At 39.2% G+C, this 19,166-nt stretch overlaps 1 protein-coding gene across 2 annotated transcripts in view; it reads left to right on the forward strand.

Annotated features, from left to right (window-relative positions):
* Positions 1-19,166, forward strand: part of LOC139723876 (E3 ubiquitin-protein ligase RNF13-like) — an 84,399-nt gene that overhangs the window by 59,954 nt on the left and 5,279 nt on the right. The window contains exon 7 of one of the 2 annotated variants that reach the window (XM_071635083.1): positions 7,527-7,632. In XM_071635083.1, the coding sequence (XP_071491184.1) occupies positions 7,527-7,632 (106 nt within the window). Of the gene's footprint in view, positions 1-7,526; positions 7,633-15,650; positions 15,757-19,166 lie in introns of both variants that reach the window. The other variant, XM_071635084.1, reaches the window with a different exon arrangement.

Below are 19,166 nucleotides of genomic sequence, written 5' to 3' on the forward strand. Positions count from 1 at the left end.
TCCTCCTGCTATAGCTGCCACCTTGGCTACCACCACCACTACCATATATACACCACTGTATCCTTATCTTCCAGTGCTATTTATGTACACTGTGTATGTCTGCACATCACTAGTACCACTATTACTGCTGCTACCACTGCTACCACTGCTACCATTGCCAGCACTGGCACAATGTAACCACCGCTGCCATTAAAACCACAGTCACTCACACAGTAATAATTGGCATTACCAGTTTCAATGTACTGCTTGGCAAATTTGCACCAGATATTACCTACTCACTCTGTGCTGTTGAGTTGTACATAACTGCCCTGGCCTACATAGCTCACATGTTGTACCTTCATAGCATAATATTGTGGTTGTACACTTTCTACTTACGATCATGCTTTATCAAATTCTCACTCACACTAATGGGGAGGTGATCATGATACGGTGCACAGTTTTGTTTCTTGTTAAGCCCACAGGTGTCATAAAATGAGGGGTTTTTTTTGTTATGAGGGGTTGAAGAAAGACACAATCTCTTCTATGTGCCCTTTTGCTGAACAATGAAAACCTATTCATAACACTTTCAAACTTGTTGAGGTTTCAAAACTTATGATGTTCGTTGGTATGCAGACTTTCTCTCGAAGAGTATCATGTTCTTCTGATTTTTTTTTATCATTGTGATTTGGCAAGCAATAAAGATGTTCCCCTAATATCCAAATTGCCAATCAGTTGCAAGTGCATTCTCCACAAACCAAGGAGTGTTAAACAAGAACAGAATTTAATAGTTGTGCAGTGGGAAAACTTTGTTTTCATTTGACAAACGGTTTTTAATAGACTGTTTCTTTTCACACATGCAAAACTTTTCCTTTGAGTCAACTTACTCCTAGCCAGTCGTTATCTACAGTCATATTCTTTTTTTTTTAGATGTGTCGTCAAGTCATTACATACAGCTCATTCCTGACAAATCTGTTTGCATGTATACCCCTGTGCTAGGCATATATCACAAATAGATGTCTGTATTGTACTGTGAATATGTTGATTCATCTCTTCACATAATGTTGTGGCAGCATACTTACCTCGCAAGACTTTCTTTTCCAAGTAATTGGACGTTAATTTGACCATACATTTTGGCAGCCGATGTTTAAATGTGTGTGTACTTCAGTGTCCTGCATTTGATATTTACAATAATCATTTTTTTTTCTTTCTCCATCTTTCTTTTCCCACCCATGTTCCTCAACCTGCCTTTATCCTGTGCATGCCCCCCCCCCCCCACAACTATTCTGACATCATACTATTCCATTTCTGACCCCATTCTCCGTGCTTTGCATGATGTTATATCCATTCAACCCCTCTCTCTCTGTTTAAATGTTCAAATCTGACTGTTACTGACAAAATCTCCGTTTATGTCATTATCTCCATAATGGTGATTATAACTTGTGTTTACTTTTTTGTTGTTGTATTGCTGTCATGTAATTTATGCGCTTATAAACTTCAATGTTTTCATCTTGCACTGTACCTCTATACTTTGGTATCTGTGTATCGTTTATTGCCTCTGCTCTGCCGATATTGTCCTGTGCTGTTTACACATGAATGTATCATTGTTATGCTCCACGGTGACATGCAATTTTTTTGATTTCCTTGCTATATTTATATTTATTTTGAATATCTCTCCTTTCTTTTTTTTTGTAAAAATGTCTTTGATTTTGCTGAATAATTCACTGTGCAATATATTATGATTATTTTCAATTGTCATTTTAATCTGTTTATTTTATCATATTGGTGCATTGCTTTGGTCTTTCTGTTACATGCAAAATAATTGTACACATTGTGTCTATCTACCCCTCCCCCCCCCCCCCCGCTCGTTTTATCACTGCATATGTCACTACGTACTTTCCTTCCCATCATCTACCCTACTCACCTAACAACCTACCTCCCCCCCCCCGCCTTAACCCCTTCCCTACCCCTACCCATTCCCTATACCTCCACTATCCCTCCCCTACCCCTTTCTATCCCCTTCCCTATACCTCCCTACCCCTTGCCTATCCCTTCTCTACTCCTACCTACCCTGTCCCTACCCCTTTGCCATCCCTCCCTACCCCTTGCCGACCCCTTCCCTACCACTTCCTTACCCCTCCCTACCCTGTCCTTCTGTATACCCATCCTTTGCCTCATCTTTATCCCTTTCTCTACCCCCTACTCTACTGGCTATCTCCCCACCCTTCCCCACCCCTAGGTTTTTGGTTATCATGACTCCTGGCTTCACCTTTCCGTATCACATATACCTCATCCCATTCGCAAGCATTGTAGGGATATGTTTCATCGTAATGCTATGCTTCATGGTAAGTTCGAACACCCTCACTGTCTCCTTATCTTTGATATCAACTATATCCAACTTCTATTTCTAATCGTAATTTTGCTCCCCCTTAGAATATGTTAGTCTTAATCAAGGCCAATTTTCAACAGAGACAATGAAGAAGACCACAAACTTCACTTAGATGTTACTTTTTTTAAACCTCTGATGTAATTTAAGATACCATAATTATGGAGTGTTTTTATAGTGCATGTATCTCCTCAAAATAACTGAAAACTATTGTAGCATCCCCGAATACAAGTAGGCAGCAGCATGATGCATTAATCATAGTGCATGTGTGATTGATACTTGTAAGCTCAATCTTAGTGCCAAGAATTTTATTTATTTGTTTATTCATTTTTCTTTTCACCAATAAACAATTGTGGTGCTTGCATGAAATGGATATGGACAACATCGGTCAGTTTTTGTAGCTGTTACTAAGACAATAGGAGATCTTTTGGCTTTTCATTATCGGGCAAGGAATTGGTCAGTTATCGCTTCTGAGCAGCATCATAAAAAGGAAGAAAAGTGGGAAACAAATGTAATGGTATCTTAAAGGACAAGTTCACCTTCATAAACATAAGGATTGAGAGAATGTAGCAAAATTAGTAGAACACATCATTGAAAGTTTGAGGAAAATCAGACAATCCGTTCAAAAGTTATGAATTTTTGAAGTTTTTGTGCAGTACCCGCTGGATGAGAAGACTACTGCAGTGTATGAATAACTTAGATGTCACATGCGTACAACAATATAAGGAAAATATAAAGAGAATTTCACAAAATTCCATCTTTTGAAAAAAGTACACATTCCCCTGACTCGTTACCGATAGATGTTATGGGTAATATTATTCCCCCTGCCTTTAGAAAGAGGCAAGTCAATTGCTCTTTTATTATGCGAAAAAAGTGAAAATATGTTGAATTTTCTTTTATATTTTCTTTATACTGTTGTACGCATATGACTCACAAGCTGTAGTAGTCTCCTCATCCAACGGTTCCAACACAAAAATTTTTAAAATTCATAACTTTTGCATCGATTGTCCAATTTTCCTCAAACTTTCACCGATGTGTTTTACTAATTATATTTTCTCAATCCTTATGTTTATGAAGGTGAACTTGTCCTTTAAGTTCTAGTGTCTTTGTTTTTTCTGTGGGTGTTTGTGTGTATGTTTGACACTTATCCTGCAATGATTTACCAATCATAGATAATCAGTCTTTGTGTTCCTTGCTGGTTATTTGCAATTGGTTATTGCAGTTGTGTACTATACTAAAGCTAAAGAGGTTGTGTGTTCTTCCAGTTCTTGTAAAAATCCAGTCAGTACCAACATCTAGAAATGCCTAGAACTCAACAGGTTACCCTTTGTGATAATACAGTCAACCCAACTGAGAACTGAGAACTTCATATAGTGGTCATTGTCATGCAGGTGCAAAGTACATCTTACATGATACCAGTGTGTTTTAGTGTAATGTGTTTGTGTGTGTGTGTGTGTGTGTGTGTGTGTGTGTGTGTGTGTGTGTGTGTATGTGTGTGTTTATCATGTGTGCATTTGCATTATGTGTTTGTTTGTGGTGTGTTTATAATGGTATGTGTGTGTGTGTGTGTGTGTGTGTGTGTGTGCATGTGTTATATGGCTGGTCATCAGTGTCCTCAAAACCTTTGAAGATGAGAATATGTTGTGTTGGGATTCCTAATCTATTCAGCCAATTATAGTCATCGTGTGATATGGGCCTTGTGACTTTTGGCTAAATAAAGTAGGTGACAGTTTAATAGCAGTTTAAAACTATATTCCTGGCATCTCTTAATCTTACTCTGTATCCTTTATTGGAGAAAGATGAGACAGTACTTGTTCAGTTCATTAAATCTACACAAAATCAGAAACACACTCCGATTATAAACAGTTATGAATCAGTTATGAGCATGGGAATCTAAAAGCTTTTGTAAATTTTGCACAGTGAAACAAACAGGGATACTGTATATTAAATTACCCACAACAGAGTGCGCAGGTGAAAGGACATTTTTTTTTTTTTTTTTTTTTTTTTTTTTTTACTGTATGAAAGTTGAAAGCACTATGAATCGCAAAAGACATCATAACAAGATACAGCACCAAACCACATACATGATTCTTTGCTGGGTTAGATGTGATGGTAGTAGAAGCCAAAAGAAGCCAGAAACATTTAACGACCCATCCTCCTCAAGTTCTAGATACTTAAAAAAAAAAGGAAAAAGAGGAATACTTCCTCATCTCTCATGTCACTCTGTGTGTACGGTCAAAGATTAGTAGGCAGCTGATGTTAAAGTCTGCCATAATTTGAGAAAAAGCTGACATTTGATTGCCTAATGCTAAAATTCTAAAACATCCAGAATTATTAGTACCACCACAATTATCCGTTCTAAACCCATTTCCTGTTTCAGTCATTACTTTTTAGTACTTTCCTTCCCTCTTCTTTTTTTTTTTGTCTCTTCTTTGTGTGTTTGCGCTCACCCTCCTTCATACTATGATCGGCACATAACTGATTTTGTGCATGTTTTGCCTGCTAGCATCACTTGCATGGTGAGCTAATTTGCATATCATAAAGTATGTCTGGCATGTTATCACATCATGCATTTGAAAAAGAAGAAAAACAGAAAAGAGACTATACCATCAGACGTGTTAGATTATGTGTTCTACTTTGAATTCTTGGCACAGCGGTTGACTAACTTTGTGCATGCCTACATACAAACTTTGCTATTAAGTTGATTTCATTCATGACCACACCCTCCTTCACCATGGAACTCTACATGCTTGCGTAATGGTTATTGGGGTTGTCACCTGCAAAACACCTGCACATACATAGAGCCCTGGATGTGTTCACACTCAATGCACCGTGTACGTACGGGTAGCGTACTAGATAACTGCACGTCTGTGTTCTAACTTGCCTATTCTATCACAGGTGGTCTGTGACACTCTACCCATATGCCTACTATCACTGGACCTTTTACATGCTCCCATTTATTTGCATGAGTACCTCCTGTGTAGCATTTCTCCTCCTCTATGCGGTGAGTATCCTGTACACTTCTCCCCCTCCCCCACCTTCTTTCCCTTCCTGCTCCCCCCCCCCCCAACAACGCCTGACTCCACCAACCAACTCCCAGACTCCCGTACATATCCCTCCGTCTTCTTCTACGCGAATACAGACTACGGATGGTTTGCAGCTGGAAATGATGCGTTCGAGGCTCAGTAACAGAGACCCAAAGATTCAGGTGTTCGAAAAGTTTGTTGAGATGTTATCCCCACTGCTATCCAAAGGGTAATGCAGTTTTGTTTTGTTGTTTGGTGGGGGGGGGGGGGGGGGGGGGGGCAACAGTAAAGTTGTACCCCTGTAATAAAAATGTACACAAAAAGTAAATGAGAGATTTGTTGTGGGGATTTCATGCCAGTAGTCTTTTCACGTTATCATTTCTTACGTGACATGTGAGGCAAAGTAAACAACAGATTGCATGGCTGGTTTGACGGTATTGGTTGTAGGTCGCAGACTTTATGGCGTTTTAATAGTCACGTTCAGCTGTTCTGTGGCTGCAGTCTGCAGCCCGCATCCATGGATGCGAGCCAAGTGTGAATTATCTCAAATTGCTGAGTATGGTACAAAGGTGGGAAGGTTTATACAGTGTTTATGCTGACACACAGTAAACAATGCATGATTAAAAAACATAAAGAAGATACGGGTCATAAGACCAGCCTGTTTGGGGCATTGACTTTATCGTGTGCATTGATTTTTGCCTCATCTTTCTGATTTGTCAGACTTTGCTCTCTTGAAAAATGTTCTGAACATGAAATCAATGCTATTGTGTTTTGTAGGGTCAGGAATTCAACTTCAAAATGAATGTTTATTGTAGAAATAAAACAGTAATAACAAACTCTTAGATTGTATACTGATTGCGAGGTATCAGATACAGTTGTATAATCAGATGCACTGGTCTGGCTTGATATCTGAATGAAAAAAATTGATCATATACTGCATGAGCAAGCTACTTTTTTCTTCTAAAACTTTGAACCATTGAACTGTGCAGGAGTTGCTAGTGTAAAAAGAAAGGTATCTATCATATAGTATGAAAAGAAAGGTAGATATTTTTACATTTGACAAATGAAGATGAAAACAAAAAGACAACAAGAATGACCAAAAACCAATAATCGACGAAAACCTTTTGTAATTCGGCTTCCGAATGGAGTGGAGAGAGCACCACTTGAACCGAATTGGTGGTAGCCAGTATTGAAACCAGAGGGTGATTCAGCCCCTTGCATTGGAGGTGGTCGGGTCAGGTGAAAAGGAGTCACCGGGGTGGAGATGGGAGGGATAATCGTGAGTGCAACTCAATTAGCGTCTGTGACGAAGCTCATTGACTCTTACCGAAATAGGCCAGAGGTTTTAAAGTATTGCTTTGTTGGGGGTAGACGTAGCTAAATTGTGTGCAGTAAAGGAAAGGAGAAACAGAAGTCTTTTTAAATAAATACTATTCTCGTATATGTAGCTTCAGTTAGATCTGTGACTAAAAATAGCAAATTGCTTTCTTAGCACCTCGTAGAATTAGTCAGCTGTCATGAGCAGAGCTGCCAAGTGTCCGTGATTTTGCAGGAGGCTCTCTTAAAGTTGGACATTTTTTATAAGCTGGCAAGAGAACTGGAAAGCCTGATTATTATACAATTGTGTTTTTATTGCTAATGGACCAGTCTGCTGACATGGGGGGGGGGGGGGGGGGGAAGCAGGCTGTGAAGCACTTTTGAGAAGTTATAGAAGCTTGAAGTCTATTGAAGCCCATACCATCAGAAAGAGTGCCTTACATTTGTCCTGGGTACTGAACACTGAACGTCATTGAAGCTCTTACAGCCAATACTGTCAAACAGAGCGCAGGTAATCTTGGGCATTGAACGTTGGACCCGTTTAATACACACCTGTTGCTTGATATCTCGTCTTCTGTTTCTGCACTTTGAACCCATCACTCCAGCTGCAGTCAATCTCAGGACTTGGCTGTCTCCTTGGTCGCAGCCCAACACGGTTCAACCACCCCCTCCCCCTTCCATGTATTGATCCTTTACAGGGGGATCCAGAGATCCAGATATCCATGCATATTTTATTTATTTATTCATTCATTTATTTTTTAGTTGGAATGATTATTTTTGTTTATATCATGTTGTCCTGTCCTCCCCTGCATCCTCCTCAGGTTCAAGGTGATTCTTTTACCCTATGAATCCCCATCGTGGGGCTACTACTTCTTGCCCTTCATTAGCGTCACGTCCACTTGCCTCCTATTCTTCGTGCTGTACGGGGTAAGTCGAGAGGTGGCGAGTACTAGTAGTTGTCCTGGTACCCCCTCCTACCGCCGCATATCCCTCCCGTGAGGTCTGTTACCCTCCCCGTCCTTCTGCGTCAAGAAGAGGATGTGTCTGCACCCGTAACCGATTGCTCCAACCCCCTCTCTTTCACCGCATACATGTACCTGGAGATCAACTCTGTCCACTGTATGTCATTTTCAAGATGACAAGTGTGTGGAATAAAAATTGAGTTAACACAAGGAGTCGTTAAAGGTTTTAGGCAAGCATTCTTTGTGAAGTGAGTGTTGTGTGTCTGTTATTTCCATCTTCTCCCACTTCTCTCTTATCCCTCTTTCAGCCAGGAGAAGCTCAATGCTGCAAACAAGGAATTGAAGTTTAGAAAATACATTTTTGCTTTGCCACTTGAAAAAGCATGCACTAAAGATTCCACCCCGCCCTCCAACAGTGGATTGTCCCTGCCCCCCTCCACTACCACCCCCCCCCCCACTTCTCCTCTATCCATCTTTGAGGTGCAAAATTACCTGGTGCAAACTTCTTGCATGTTATTTCGGTTTTTGTGATCTTGCATTTCTTGGAGTTATGTTGTCTTAGAAAACACAGTGATCATAATGGCAATATTTTATTCACTGTTTATAGCATTATGATTGTACAGCGGTAAAAGCCTATTATGATACCGGAATCACTGTGCATCAGGAGCAGAGCTATTCACACAAAGATTAGCTTGCCAACCTTTGCCCAGTATTTTGCAGTCATCACTGAACAGGAGCCAAGTGATCCAACTTGAGAGAGAATAAATTAAACTGAGATATTTTTGCAACAAGAGAATTATGAAGCTATTGGTGCAAGTGTTACTATAAGTGATCCAAAATTTGGTCATGGGAGAAGAATGAAAGAATAATTCAAAGAAATTATGTCAAACAAAATTGGGCATCTGTCATATGAAGCATACCAATCCATAACTTCAACAAAATCCTTCACAACTTTATGTCCACTTGCACAATATGAGAGTGAATATGGTATCCCCCCACCCTTCAAATTCCTCACCTCAACTGCACAGCCAAATCAGTGGTGACACTTTGTAATGGTTCTTTACTGCAGTTGTTTGTGTATATATAATACAAATCTGAACACAATTTCCAGGCCTGTATTTATATAGTAGGGAAGTACCCAAAGTCCAAACCGCAGTCCCAAGGTTCCTGACATTTCTGTCATTTTAGGCTTTAAGGTGAACTCTCGAAACGTTACTCAGTGAACTCAAAACTACAGCAAGGAAACTAAAATGTCTTGTCCAAAGACTACTGACACATGCTATCAATCTTATCAAGGTGTTGCTATGAGTTTCATTCTGTCAGAAGGATGGGTAAGCTAGTCTTAGTGCAAGTGTCTGTGAGGTAGAAATCATGTATGCCTGCTTGTGAAGAAGTGCTATATAGTTTAGAAAATAACCAAGGAGATTAGTCTTAATCATAGTGCTAAGAGTCTTGTGAAGAAACAATAAGCACCCAGAAATTCTTGGTCCCGAAAAAGGTCAAAATGTTGTCCTTGATGTGTATATTTTTGTGTATGAATGCATTTTTATATGTATGTATGTATGTATGTATGTATGTATGTATGTATGTATATATGTGTGTATATATGTATGTATGTATTGATGTATGCGTGTATGTACGTATGTATGTGTGTATGTATGTTTGTATATGTATGTGTGTATGCATGTGTTTTTGAGTGTTTGTTTGTGTTTGAACACTGATCGATGTGAAAGGTTGCAAATAGATGTGACCAGCTTGTGGAATTCTCCACCTCACGGGTAGCGGGAGATTGGGTTTCTTTCCATTTGACAAGGATTTCTCACAAAGGGCTAAAGATGGTGTACACAACATACATAGTACAGCAAACTAGTCTTCTGTAAGGGCAAGGTGTTCTTATTTTGAGAGTGTATTTTGTGATCATATTTTATGTATCCACCTCTCAAAGTTAAGAGTGGACCATTGGAGAGTGGTTGAGGTTCTGGATGTTAAACAAGAGATCCTGGGTTGGAATCCTGCTGGATACAAATATTTGTCAACAAGATGTTTATTCCCATTTTGTTGCTTGTAATCTATATGTACAAGCGTATATAGGTAGGAGCCAAGCATTAATGTGGGAGTAATGATTCATTCAACCAAAATAAACAAACAAACAAGAAAACAATGCTTGCACTGAAGAGGTAACTTGGGTTAACAAGGCCATATGATTATACGATTGTTCATTGTTATAAAGGGGTCAGGCCACCTTTCGATTTTCAGAAGTGCTGGATTTGACATGTAGAAATAATAAGTGGACTATGAAAAGGTTATGATGTGTTATCATCAGAAGGGTTATGTCATTACCTCCCCTTTCCCTCCCCAAAAGTGTATCATGACACTGTCCAAAAGTAGGGACTTTTTAGACGTCTTTCTCGTACTAGAGCGGTTCTGAATGGCTGCAGTCCACTCGTTACGTCCATGGTGTTATCACTTTTTAGTGCACGCCGTTCACGACGGCCCCCGTCCCCTCCCGCTGGCTGGCAATTGGCATGCCAGGCGATGATGTCATCCCCGTCCTGAATCTACATTGTAGGAGGACGTGAAATGCTGTAGGAGACACGTTTTCGATTCTGGCGTTGGACGTGCTGGATAACCTAGAGCATGCGCAGTTCTTTTAAATGACATCATTATCTCGCCGTCCACGTCCAGGATGTGAAATCGAAAAGTCCCTGTTGTTCCTTGTCAACACTTATCTGTGAAGCAAAGATCTTCTTCTTCAAATTGCTCCTCAACATTCCAGCTGGATCCAAACGAGGAAGAAGATATTCCATACAAGAGCAAGATGTGCAAATTTTCAGTAAAAATCTCATGCAAGTGTCTTGGGAACCTTTTTATGAATTGAACCTGTTGGTCTTCTGATGAGTTAACTCTCTTAATCCTCCCAAGACTGTGTCTCATGTAATGCTGTTCATATTGTGTGCAAGCTGGTAACTGGTGGCAGTAAAAGAGTTAAAGCAACACCCACTGTGAAGAAAAACAGCCCCCAGAGGAGAGGATGTATTCTGAACATTCGATGTGAAAGCATTCAAAGCAGAAGGCAGCGTGAGTCATAGAGTTGCCTGTCCCGGGGGCAGTTGTGATACAAACTTCCACTTTTTTCGACTTTTTTTTCTTTTTTTTTTGGCAAAGTGTCGCTGTCTTGTATGTTTTTTCAGATGATCACAGTCGTCGTCCCAGGGCCAGGGGGTCGGAAGCTCTGTGGTGTGATGGATGTGCGATGCCCTCGAATGATGCCGATAATGCGTCTCGTTGCCCCTCCCAGCGGGGGACGGCAATGTTATGGGTAGATTCCCAAAGATTCCCACTCGGCATATCCTCGCTGACTCATTCCCGGAGATTGCAGATGATGCTTGATAGTCTGGTTGTCACGGCAACACTTCATTTTTGCAGTCCCTATGTTGCTACTGTACCTGTCTGCATGGTAACTCTCAGGAAGCATTCCGGGCTCGAAACCAACTCATTGTTGGTCTGATGTTATCTTCTCTGCATGGATGGATACTGGACATATTACCTACTACATGTATTTGTACCTTTTGGACACATGATGAGGTGTAGAATTTCAGTTTGATGCCCCAGTCGTGACCCCGTCTTTACATGCTGTCCCAGTTTAAGCCAAACGTAGTTACAGGGATGCTAGTTTTTTCACGCAAAAGCCCGAATTCAAGCCCTGGCAGTATCAAAGTTCAGACCCTCATGTGTACAAAATAGCTTCATGCAGATGTATCTCAGGCCCTCTCTTTCATTCTAAATTCACACTCCTGGTTATAAGAAGATGTCATTTTCTGTGGCTGAATACAAAGACTTTCTTTGAGTTTTCATTTTTTTATTGCTTTAAGATGCCAGCACTCTGACAAATTTTGCAGATGAATGTTTATTTGCAAAGAGAGCTTGATATGTCCCAGTAAGGAGTTTATAGGTCGAGGGCATTGAATGGGTGAGCTAATTATTTGTACAGTTGTTCGAAAAGAGTTGTCAAGAATGGTATGCCTCGGCATGTTTCCGCAATTTTTAGTTAGTACAATACTAGCCTATAGATGTGTGTAAACTATTGTACCTCTATCAAAACCCATTGAGGATGGGCTGATTTTCCTACATACACAATTCCCATAGACGCTTGCCCGAGTATACTTGGGACTCGTCCTCAACGAGTTAAGGAACATTTAGACTGTTTAACATTAGGGAAAAGGGGGGAGTCGATTTTAACAAATTGCCCAACTTGGCAGACTGCACAGTGTAATGCTCTTCCCCGTGGATGCAGTAAACACTTATTTAAATATACAAAGAGTTTTGAATCTACAAGTACACTTGTAGGTGTTCAGTATCAAGATGTCTATACGGGTATTTCAACAAAAACCCCCTTGACAAATTGCTCTTCACTGACGCAATCAAACATCCAAATATTCAGATTTTGCGTGATAGACATTCGAGTTTCTACGGCATGCCCATGTGTAGCTATTGACAACCTTAAATAATCAGTGTTTATTTATGTCTATAGGGAATTTGTTAATCAGTTGCAATTAAAACAACGTGAAGCAAGAATCATTAATTTGAATAATTACCCCCCTCTGCTGATAAACTGCTTTCTGAAGGCATAATTCCTAGACTTCTGTCTGCGGTAACAACTGATTAAAGGCATAATTTACCATTTGCAGATGAAACAAAAACCCAGCATTAGTGCTTTACAATAGTCTCAAAATGTGAGTTAGGGATAGAAGCAACCATTGTACAAAATTTGAATCCGTATATTCGATGTTAAGTAAATTTTTAAATACACAAAAATGAGAACAGTAGTTATAATGAAAATGTTTCCAGACTGAACTGTCTACAGTTATGGTTTATTGAGAAACATACTGATATCTCTTGATGTTTTAGGCTTTATTGTGAAATTTCATGTGGTAGGATGTTTTGTGATTCAACAGACCTACACATATCAAATGTGATAATTTGAACATTTTTATAATAACTGCTCCCAAAGGTAAACAGAACCTTTAAGGTATATCTAAATAGAGATGTTTTTCACATTATACGCTTTTCGCAATCATTGTTGGCTACAATTTCTTGACATCTTCACTTTTCACAGAATGTCAATGACAGTCGTATGAAAACAAACAAACAAACAAACAGCCATGCTATTAGAACAGTATTCCTAGTTGCCCTGCCTTCCTCCGTATTTGTAATTAACCCATCGAGGACGAGTCCCGTGGATACTCGGGCAAGTGTCAGTGGGAAATGTGTGTTGTAGCAAAATCAGTCCATCCTCAATGGGTTAATGAACCTTCCCCAGGGACATCAGTATCCCACTGTACACTAGATAGGTGTCTTTCAGTCATAGACCAGAAACACATAAAAGGAAGCAGCTGAAATTGATAGCTGATTGACAGGTGTTTTCACTTCCACTTCAAGTAGCCAAGGGTCTACTGTACATATCATAATCAAGTCCATCTGTTGCACTTTTATTTGGTGCCACTTGAATTAGGTGAACAGTGTACAGTAAGGTGGAGGATTAATGTGAGCATGTCGCCATGCTTATCTCCCATAAATCTCTATAGATGGGGCCCCACAAAAACAAAATCTGTTCTAGCTTTAAAGGGGATGGCTAGTAACCGATCAGTGGGAATCAGTGGGAATGCTGAGGGATGATTGTTCCAATCCTTGTGGGATTCATTTGAGAGTACATTATATATCTACAGTTGTGTGAAAATTATTTGCTTCAGAACGGTCTCATATTCAAGTAATGTGCAGATTAATGCCCCGTCACTGACCAGGGACGCTTACCTGGAAACATTAAACTGCACATTACTTGAATATGAGACCATTCTGAAGCAAATAATTTTCACACAAGAATAGATATATAATGTACTCTTAAATGAATCCCACAAGGATTGGAACAATCATCCCTCAGCATTCCCACTGATTCCCACTGATCAGTTACTAGCCATCCCCTTTAAGGTGTTTCCCCCCAATTCGCTGACCCCTTACCGTTGGCACTGGGGGATGGCCAAATTACGACTTGACCCTCTGCCAGAAACTTTGCTGGAACTTGTGCGCCCCACAGTGCAAGCGAATAAGTGAGTCCACCTGTAGAATTCCCCCCAGACAGCTATTCAGCAGAGGCCTTAGTAAGATGCACACATACATGTACTTTATGTGTGTTTTCTATCTGTCATCATGTTACCCTGATTATGTCACAGACACTGGAGCATAGAAAACTGCTGAATGAGGTAACTTGGCTGGAAATGATTAGAAATTAATCATATAGAGTCAAACATGGCATGTTTTATATTGAAATTGCTTCCTTTTTGATTGTCAAAATCCAAGAATAGGTTCAAAATTAGAAACTTCCCCCACGCCTCGCGAAGCCGATCATTGTATTGTTTGAACTGGCCAATTTTGTCCTTGGTGTTCTACCATACGTGTATCATATGAGGGATTACATCGGCACTGTAAATCCATTCTCTTTTCTTTCTTTCTGAAATGTTTATTAAATAATCTGAAGGCCAGCTTTTAAACCTTTGTTTGGTGGGACTTTTGAAGTCACGAGGGTTAAATTATGAATTATTGCATAAGCTTCATGTTAGAAACATTTGATGATACTAAAATAAAAGAAACAGAAATCATTACCCACAAGCTTTAATAACATTCTGTCCCAGTGGGGCACACATTGTTACTAATCCTATTTCAATTGAAATACCTTTGAATGAAAGAAGAAAGAAGGAGGGCCTTCACTGGTGCTTGTGCAGATTACATTCATTTAGACGCGAGGCCTTGTTAATAAAAGATATTTGCAGTGAATGCAACTGCAATAGTTGCTGTTACTATGGCAACATCCTGCATGTAACAAAAGTGCTGTGAGCACTGAAGCTGTTGCCAAGGTTACTACTAGTGGTCATACCTTTCATTATTTGAATATGTATCCTGTAGAATGGGTCCCTCATTATATCGAGTATATTGGATGCCTGCTCTGGATGCCTGCTCTGGCTGTGTGATTCCCAAGCAGTTCATTGAACCAGCAGCCAACAGCAGATTCGCAGTAGTAGAGAGTGGGGTTGCTATGACGACCAGGCCTCAAGGATAGTTTCTGCGCACCTCCAGGCTGTCATGAGGAGTGATGGCATGATGGACACAAATCAAAGGCATGCACAGGATGAGAACTCATCTTTTATTAGGGTCTTTTTGGAAAAAAAGAGTTGTGAAGCTGCATAAAGTCAGTCCTGCAGTGGAGCCAACATTATGCTGATGTAGTCCTTGTGATAAATGGACTATGACCCATTTTGGCAAAGTGTCGAAATTTAGAGAGTGCTACATATGGATTCTGAATTACTTTCTATTTCTTTTGTTCCCTTACATCTGTTATGACTTTACTCATCTAAAGCTCTTGATATTCCTCTAGTAACTAGCTTAAATTTACTTTATGTTTCATAAAATCTCATCCTCACGGTCAATGCCCACAGCCACATAGAACTCTCATGAGTGTGTATATCCATTTCATAACTGACTATCACTGTCACCACCAATATGTCATTAAAAAAACCACACACTTACATAAACTGTACATGTATTACTCTCTCTTCACATCCCCAGAGTTTTCTTTCACAAATTCATTAGCATTGCATTGCAGTACCAAGACGCACCTCATCATCACTATATCATACAGAAAAAATAGGAAGCAACTCTTATTTTCACCCATCTTTTATTCCTGCGCTCATGATCACTCGCCTAGGGAGCCTCAGTGACACCCTTCCATGTAACAAGCATACACTTCATACAGCATGCCATTATGTGATTTCAACTGAGACTGGCGATACTCCCTAAGTTGCCAGAACTTTGTGTGCACACACTTGTTACACTCAGGTTTAGATGAACAAAAGCCAGTCTATTCCATTTGTCTGTGTATGTCTTTCTTCCTCTCCAAAATGTGGGTGTGCATCTCCCTCTCTCCTCCGGCAGATACACGGTGACGCTCTTTGGCGGCGGCGATTTCCCGCATGTGTATTATTTCTATCCCTTCATTATCGTTATGTCAACCTGCTTTGTCTTCTGGGTAATCTTCACGGTGAGTAGCAGCTCGGTTGTTCTCGGTAGAGAGTGACGTCAGCCCCGCCCCTTTCTCCCCAAGAGCACAAAATCAAAAATGAGGACTACAAAAAGTAATCCTTAAAGCTTGACTCAGGTCTTCTTCCCATACAAATAGAGATAAAATGAGCAAAAATAAACAAAATATTACAGCATTGAAAGATGGCACAGTGTGAAATGGGAAGAAGGAATGCGTGGGTTTATTTTCTAGAGCCCAAGTTTAATTGCGGTAGATTGTGAATGCATTGTTTTGATTTATTGTTGTTCATGGGGGTGGGGTGTGGAAGAAAGTGACAGATTACGGAGAAGCTAAAGGAATCAGGAGAGAGATCAGGGAAGAGAAGAAAGTCAATACCATTTATGTTGGCAGGTGTATAATTCAGCTGAAGAGGCCCTGTAGACAAGAACAGAAGAACATTATCAGTGGACGATGACAATAGATTTGAAGAAGGAGAGCATGTTATGTAATTTGTCAGATGCATGTCACATTTCATGCACACTTCCGTGCATAAAGAGTCCTATATAGGTAATGACCACAGATCTGAAATTGGACTTTCTTTCTGAGACTTGCCTTACCAGCAACAACATAGATATACCGTAAAGTGTAATAGACAGTTTGTCCCATCCCAACAATAATTACAATAGGACCCCAAAATAGTGAATCAATCTGAATATAATTTCAGGGTATGAAACAATAACTTATTACCCACATCTTACAAAAAAAGAAGAAAAAAAAAAAGAGAAAAACATCCACTTTGCTTCGGTGGTCAAAGAGAAATGAGGATCTTTGTGGAGCATGTCAGGAATCCCTTCCCTCCAAGTTCTGTCCATTGTTGTTCTAAGAGCATCAAGTGCTAAACTTGGAAGAAAGGGACATATGACATGCTTTACAACGATCCACATATCTCTGTGACCATATAACCAAAGTGAATGGGGTTTCCTACAAAATATAGATGAGATATTAAATTTTTAGACCCTGAAATAGCATTCAGGCAGTTTAATGATATTGAAAGTTATCAATGCAGAAATGCAATTGTGTGTGTGTGTGTTTTTTTTTTTTGTAGGACATACTGCATCATGCTACCTCAAAAAATACTGCCAATGGGTTGGCAGAATATGTTTCCTTTTGACTAGGACAGAAAGTGAAATATATGATTTCAAATCTGCAAGGTGATAAGGAAATTCTGACTCTGTTCGTTCATATTTCTTTGAAGTTTTTATATTTCTTGTTATAATTTGTTAACATAATGATAATTTACATATGTACACTACAGTGAGTACACTTTTTTCCTTTCATCAAATGAGAGTGTTTCCAAAGTAGACAAACCAATGTTCTCTCTGCTGTGTAATCACAGTGATAGTAATAGAAGAAGTAATCATTATTAGTAAATGTAATCATAGGTTCTGTAAGTATTCAGTTTGTGGTAACTGTAATAGTAACTATATTACTTATAGTTATAATAATGGTAACAGTAGTACAAAGTAAACGTGATAGTCATAAGTTACAATGGTAATAGCAAGTACCTCTGCCTCTGTTGTCATTGGTTTTGCCTTTCTGTCTGTTTGCAAAATAACTCAAAGAGTTGCAAATAGATATGGATAAGACTTACTGGAAGAGTTAATGACACAAGAAACAAATGATTCAATTTTGATAGTAATCCAGATACAAGTAGCTGTCTGGATTTAGGACACTTTTTTCAATTCTTTTGAATGGTTATCATTGGCAAATAGGGCAAAAGAACAGTGGAATTCGAGCTGTGTATATTTGAGGTGTGCACATGCACATTGAGCGCATGCTTGAGGTGCAGTGTGCAGCTAGTTCAATAGCTGCTAGTAGATGAGGTAAATGTAAGGTTTCTTTAATCATAAGTTGGAGAAAAGGTAATTATCAGCATGCGAGCATGGATGGAAATGAGCTGCTTGGCAGAGGTTTGTAATCTCTCTCAGTGCTTTTCTAGTTATTTTAGTTATGACAGGACATTTTAAATTTGATGAAACACTTCTTAGTATCTGCATTGCTCTTCTAGAAAGTAATGTTGGATATTGTCTCTCGAATGTAGTGAAGAACTTTCATTTGTATTTCTGAAAGTCAAAACTGGACATAATAGACTATGACATCTCCACAGATGTGTGAGTTGGACTGGATTTGAACTTTCCAGAGCCTTGGCCATGGGACCTTTATACTCTGACAGTATCAATTGTCTTGAAAATATGGACATGTAGTGGTGCATGTGTAATAATGCTGTACAATGTAAGTGCTCTCGCATTGTGTTTTAGGAAGACTTGATCTTACCCCACTTCAGTCGAGTAATTCTTTGCTCAGTCCTACCTTCACTATTCAATGACCTGTTTTTGTTTTCGCTTTGTCCCCTGTGGATGTGATGTCATTTGAAGATGAGTTGCTTGTTATGTAATACAGGCGTGTACTTGCAGGAAGACATGGTTTGTGCTGCATTTGATGTGTGCAAATTTTTACACAGCTGTTGAGATGCTTGTGGCTTGTTGAAATGCATGATAAGTCTTGATGGTTTTGAAGTGACTTGTCTTCTTGCTCGATGATGATATGCCTGATAGTGTGTGTATTGTTGTTAAATTTTCTACTATTGATGCTTCTTTTTCTCTCTTGATTTGTGATTGAGATTACTCTTGAGAATTGAGACTTATGTGTCCTTTATTTGGCATGATGAAGTCTTCAGCATACACAAATAACAGAACTTTATTTTTTTTCTCTATTTTATTGCTGCAACCTAATGATGAATGATAAATGACAAAATACATGTATGTGCATAGGACCCTCTGCCAATCCTATATTACAAAATGTACTGTATATCAAGATTATCAATTTATTGAATTCAGACTTTGACACATTATAATTTAATGTAGCTTACTTTGTTATATTTAGTTGAAAAGGCAGTGAACATGAATTTCTGGGCAATTAGCAAAGTCAAGTTAGTAAAACACTATTAGAAAGGCCCTAATTGTTACGTTTCATTTCTGTGAATTTTTCACTCTGGCAGATTCATGCGGAAAGTATGACAACAGTGTGTTTGACTTGAATGCCATCATCTTCAAATTGACTTTAGTGAACAGAGTAAAATAAAAGCAGAATCACAAAATACTGGACAGTATAAGTTTCTTAAAATGGAATCAAAATAAGAAAACTATTGAATTTCAAAGATCAGCAGGTTTTAGCAATGGTATTGGTCGCAGTCACATTAATGCATGTGAAATGATGTATCAGTGTCTTCGTTTTACATATACCCTTTCACTTCCATGTACATGTCAAAATTCTTTCCTTGAATTCAAAAGGAAGAAAAATATTGTATGCTTGGCATTAAATTATTCTTTCTTGTGTGTGTGGTTAGGATTTTTTTTTTTCAAAGTAATGAA

This window comes from Diadema antillarum, unplaced genomic scaffold, assembly GCF_040938485.1.
Source record: "Diadema antillarum isolate AM-2024a unplaced genomic scaffold, OU_Dant_1.0 scf00000201, whole genome shotgun sequence".
Taxonomy (NCBI): domain Eukaryota; kingdom Metazoa; phylum Echinodermata; class Echinoidea; order Diadematoida; family Diadematidae; genus Diadema; species Diadema antillarum.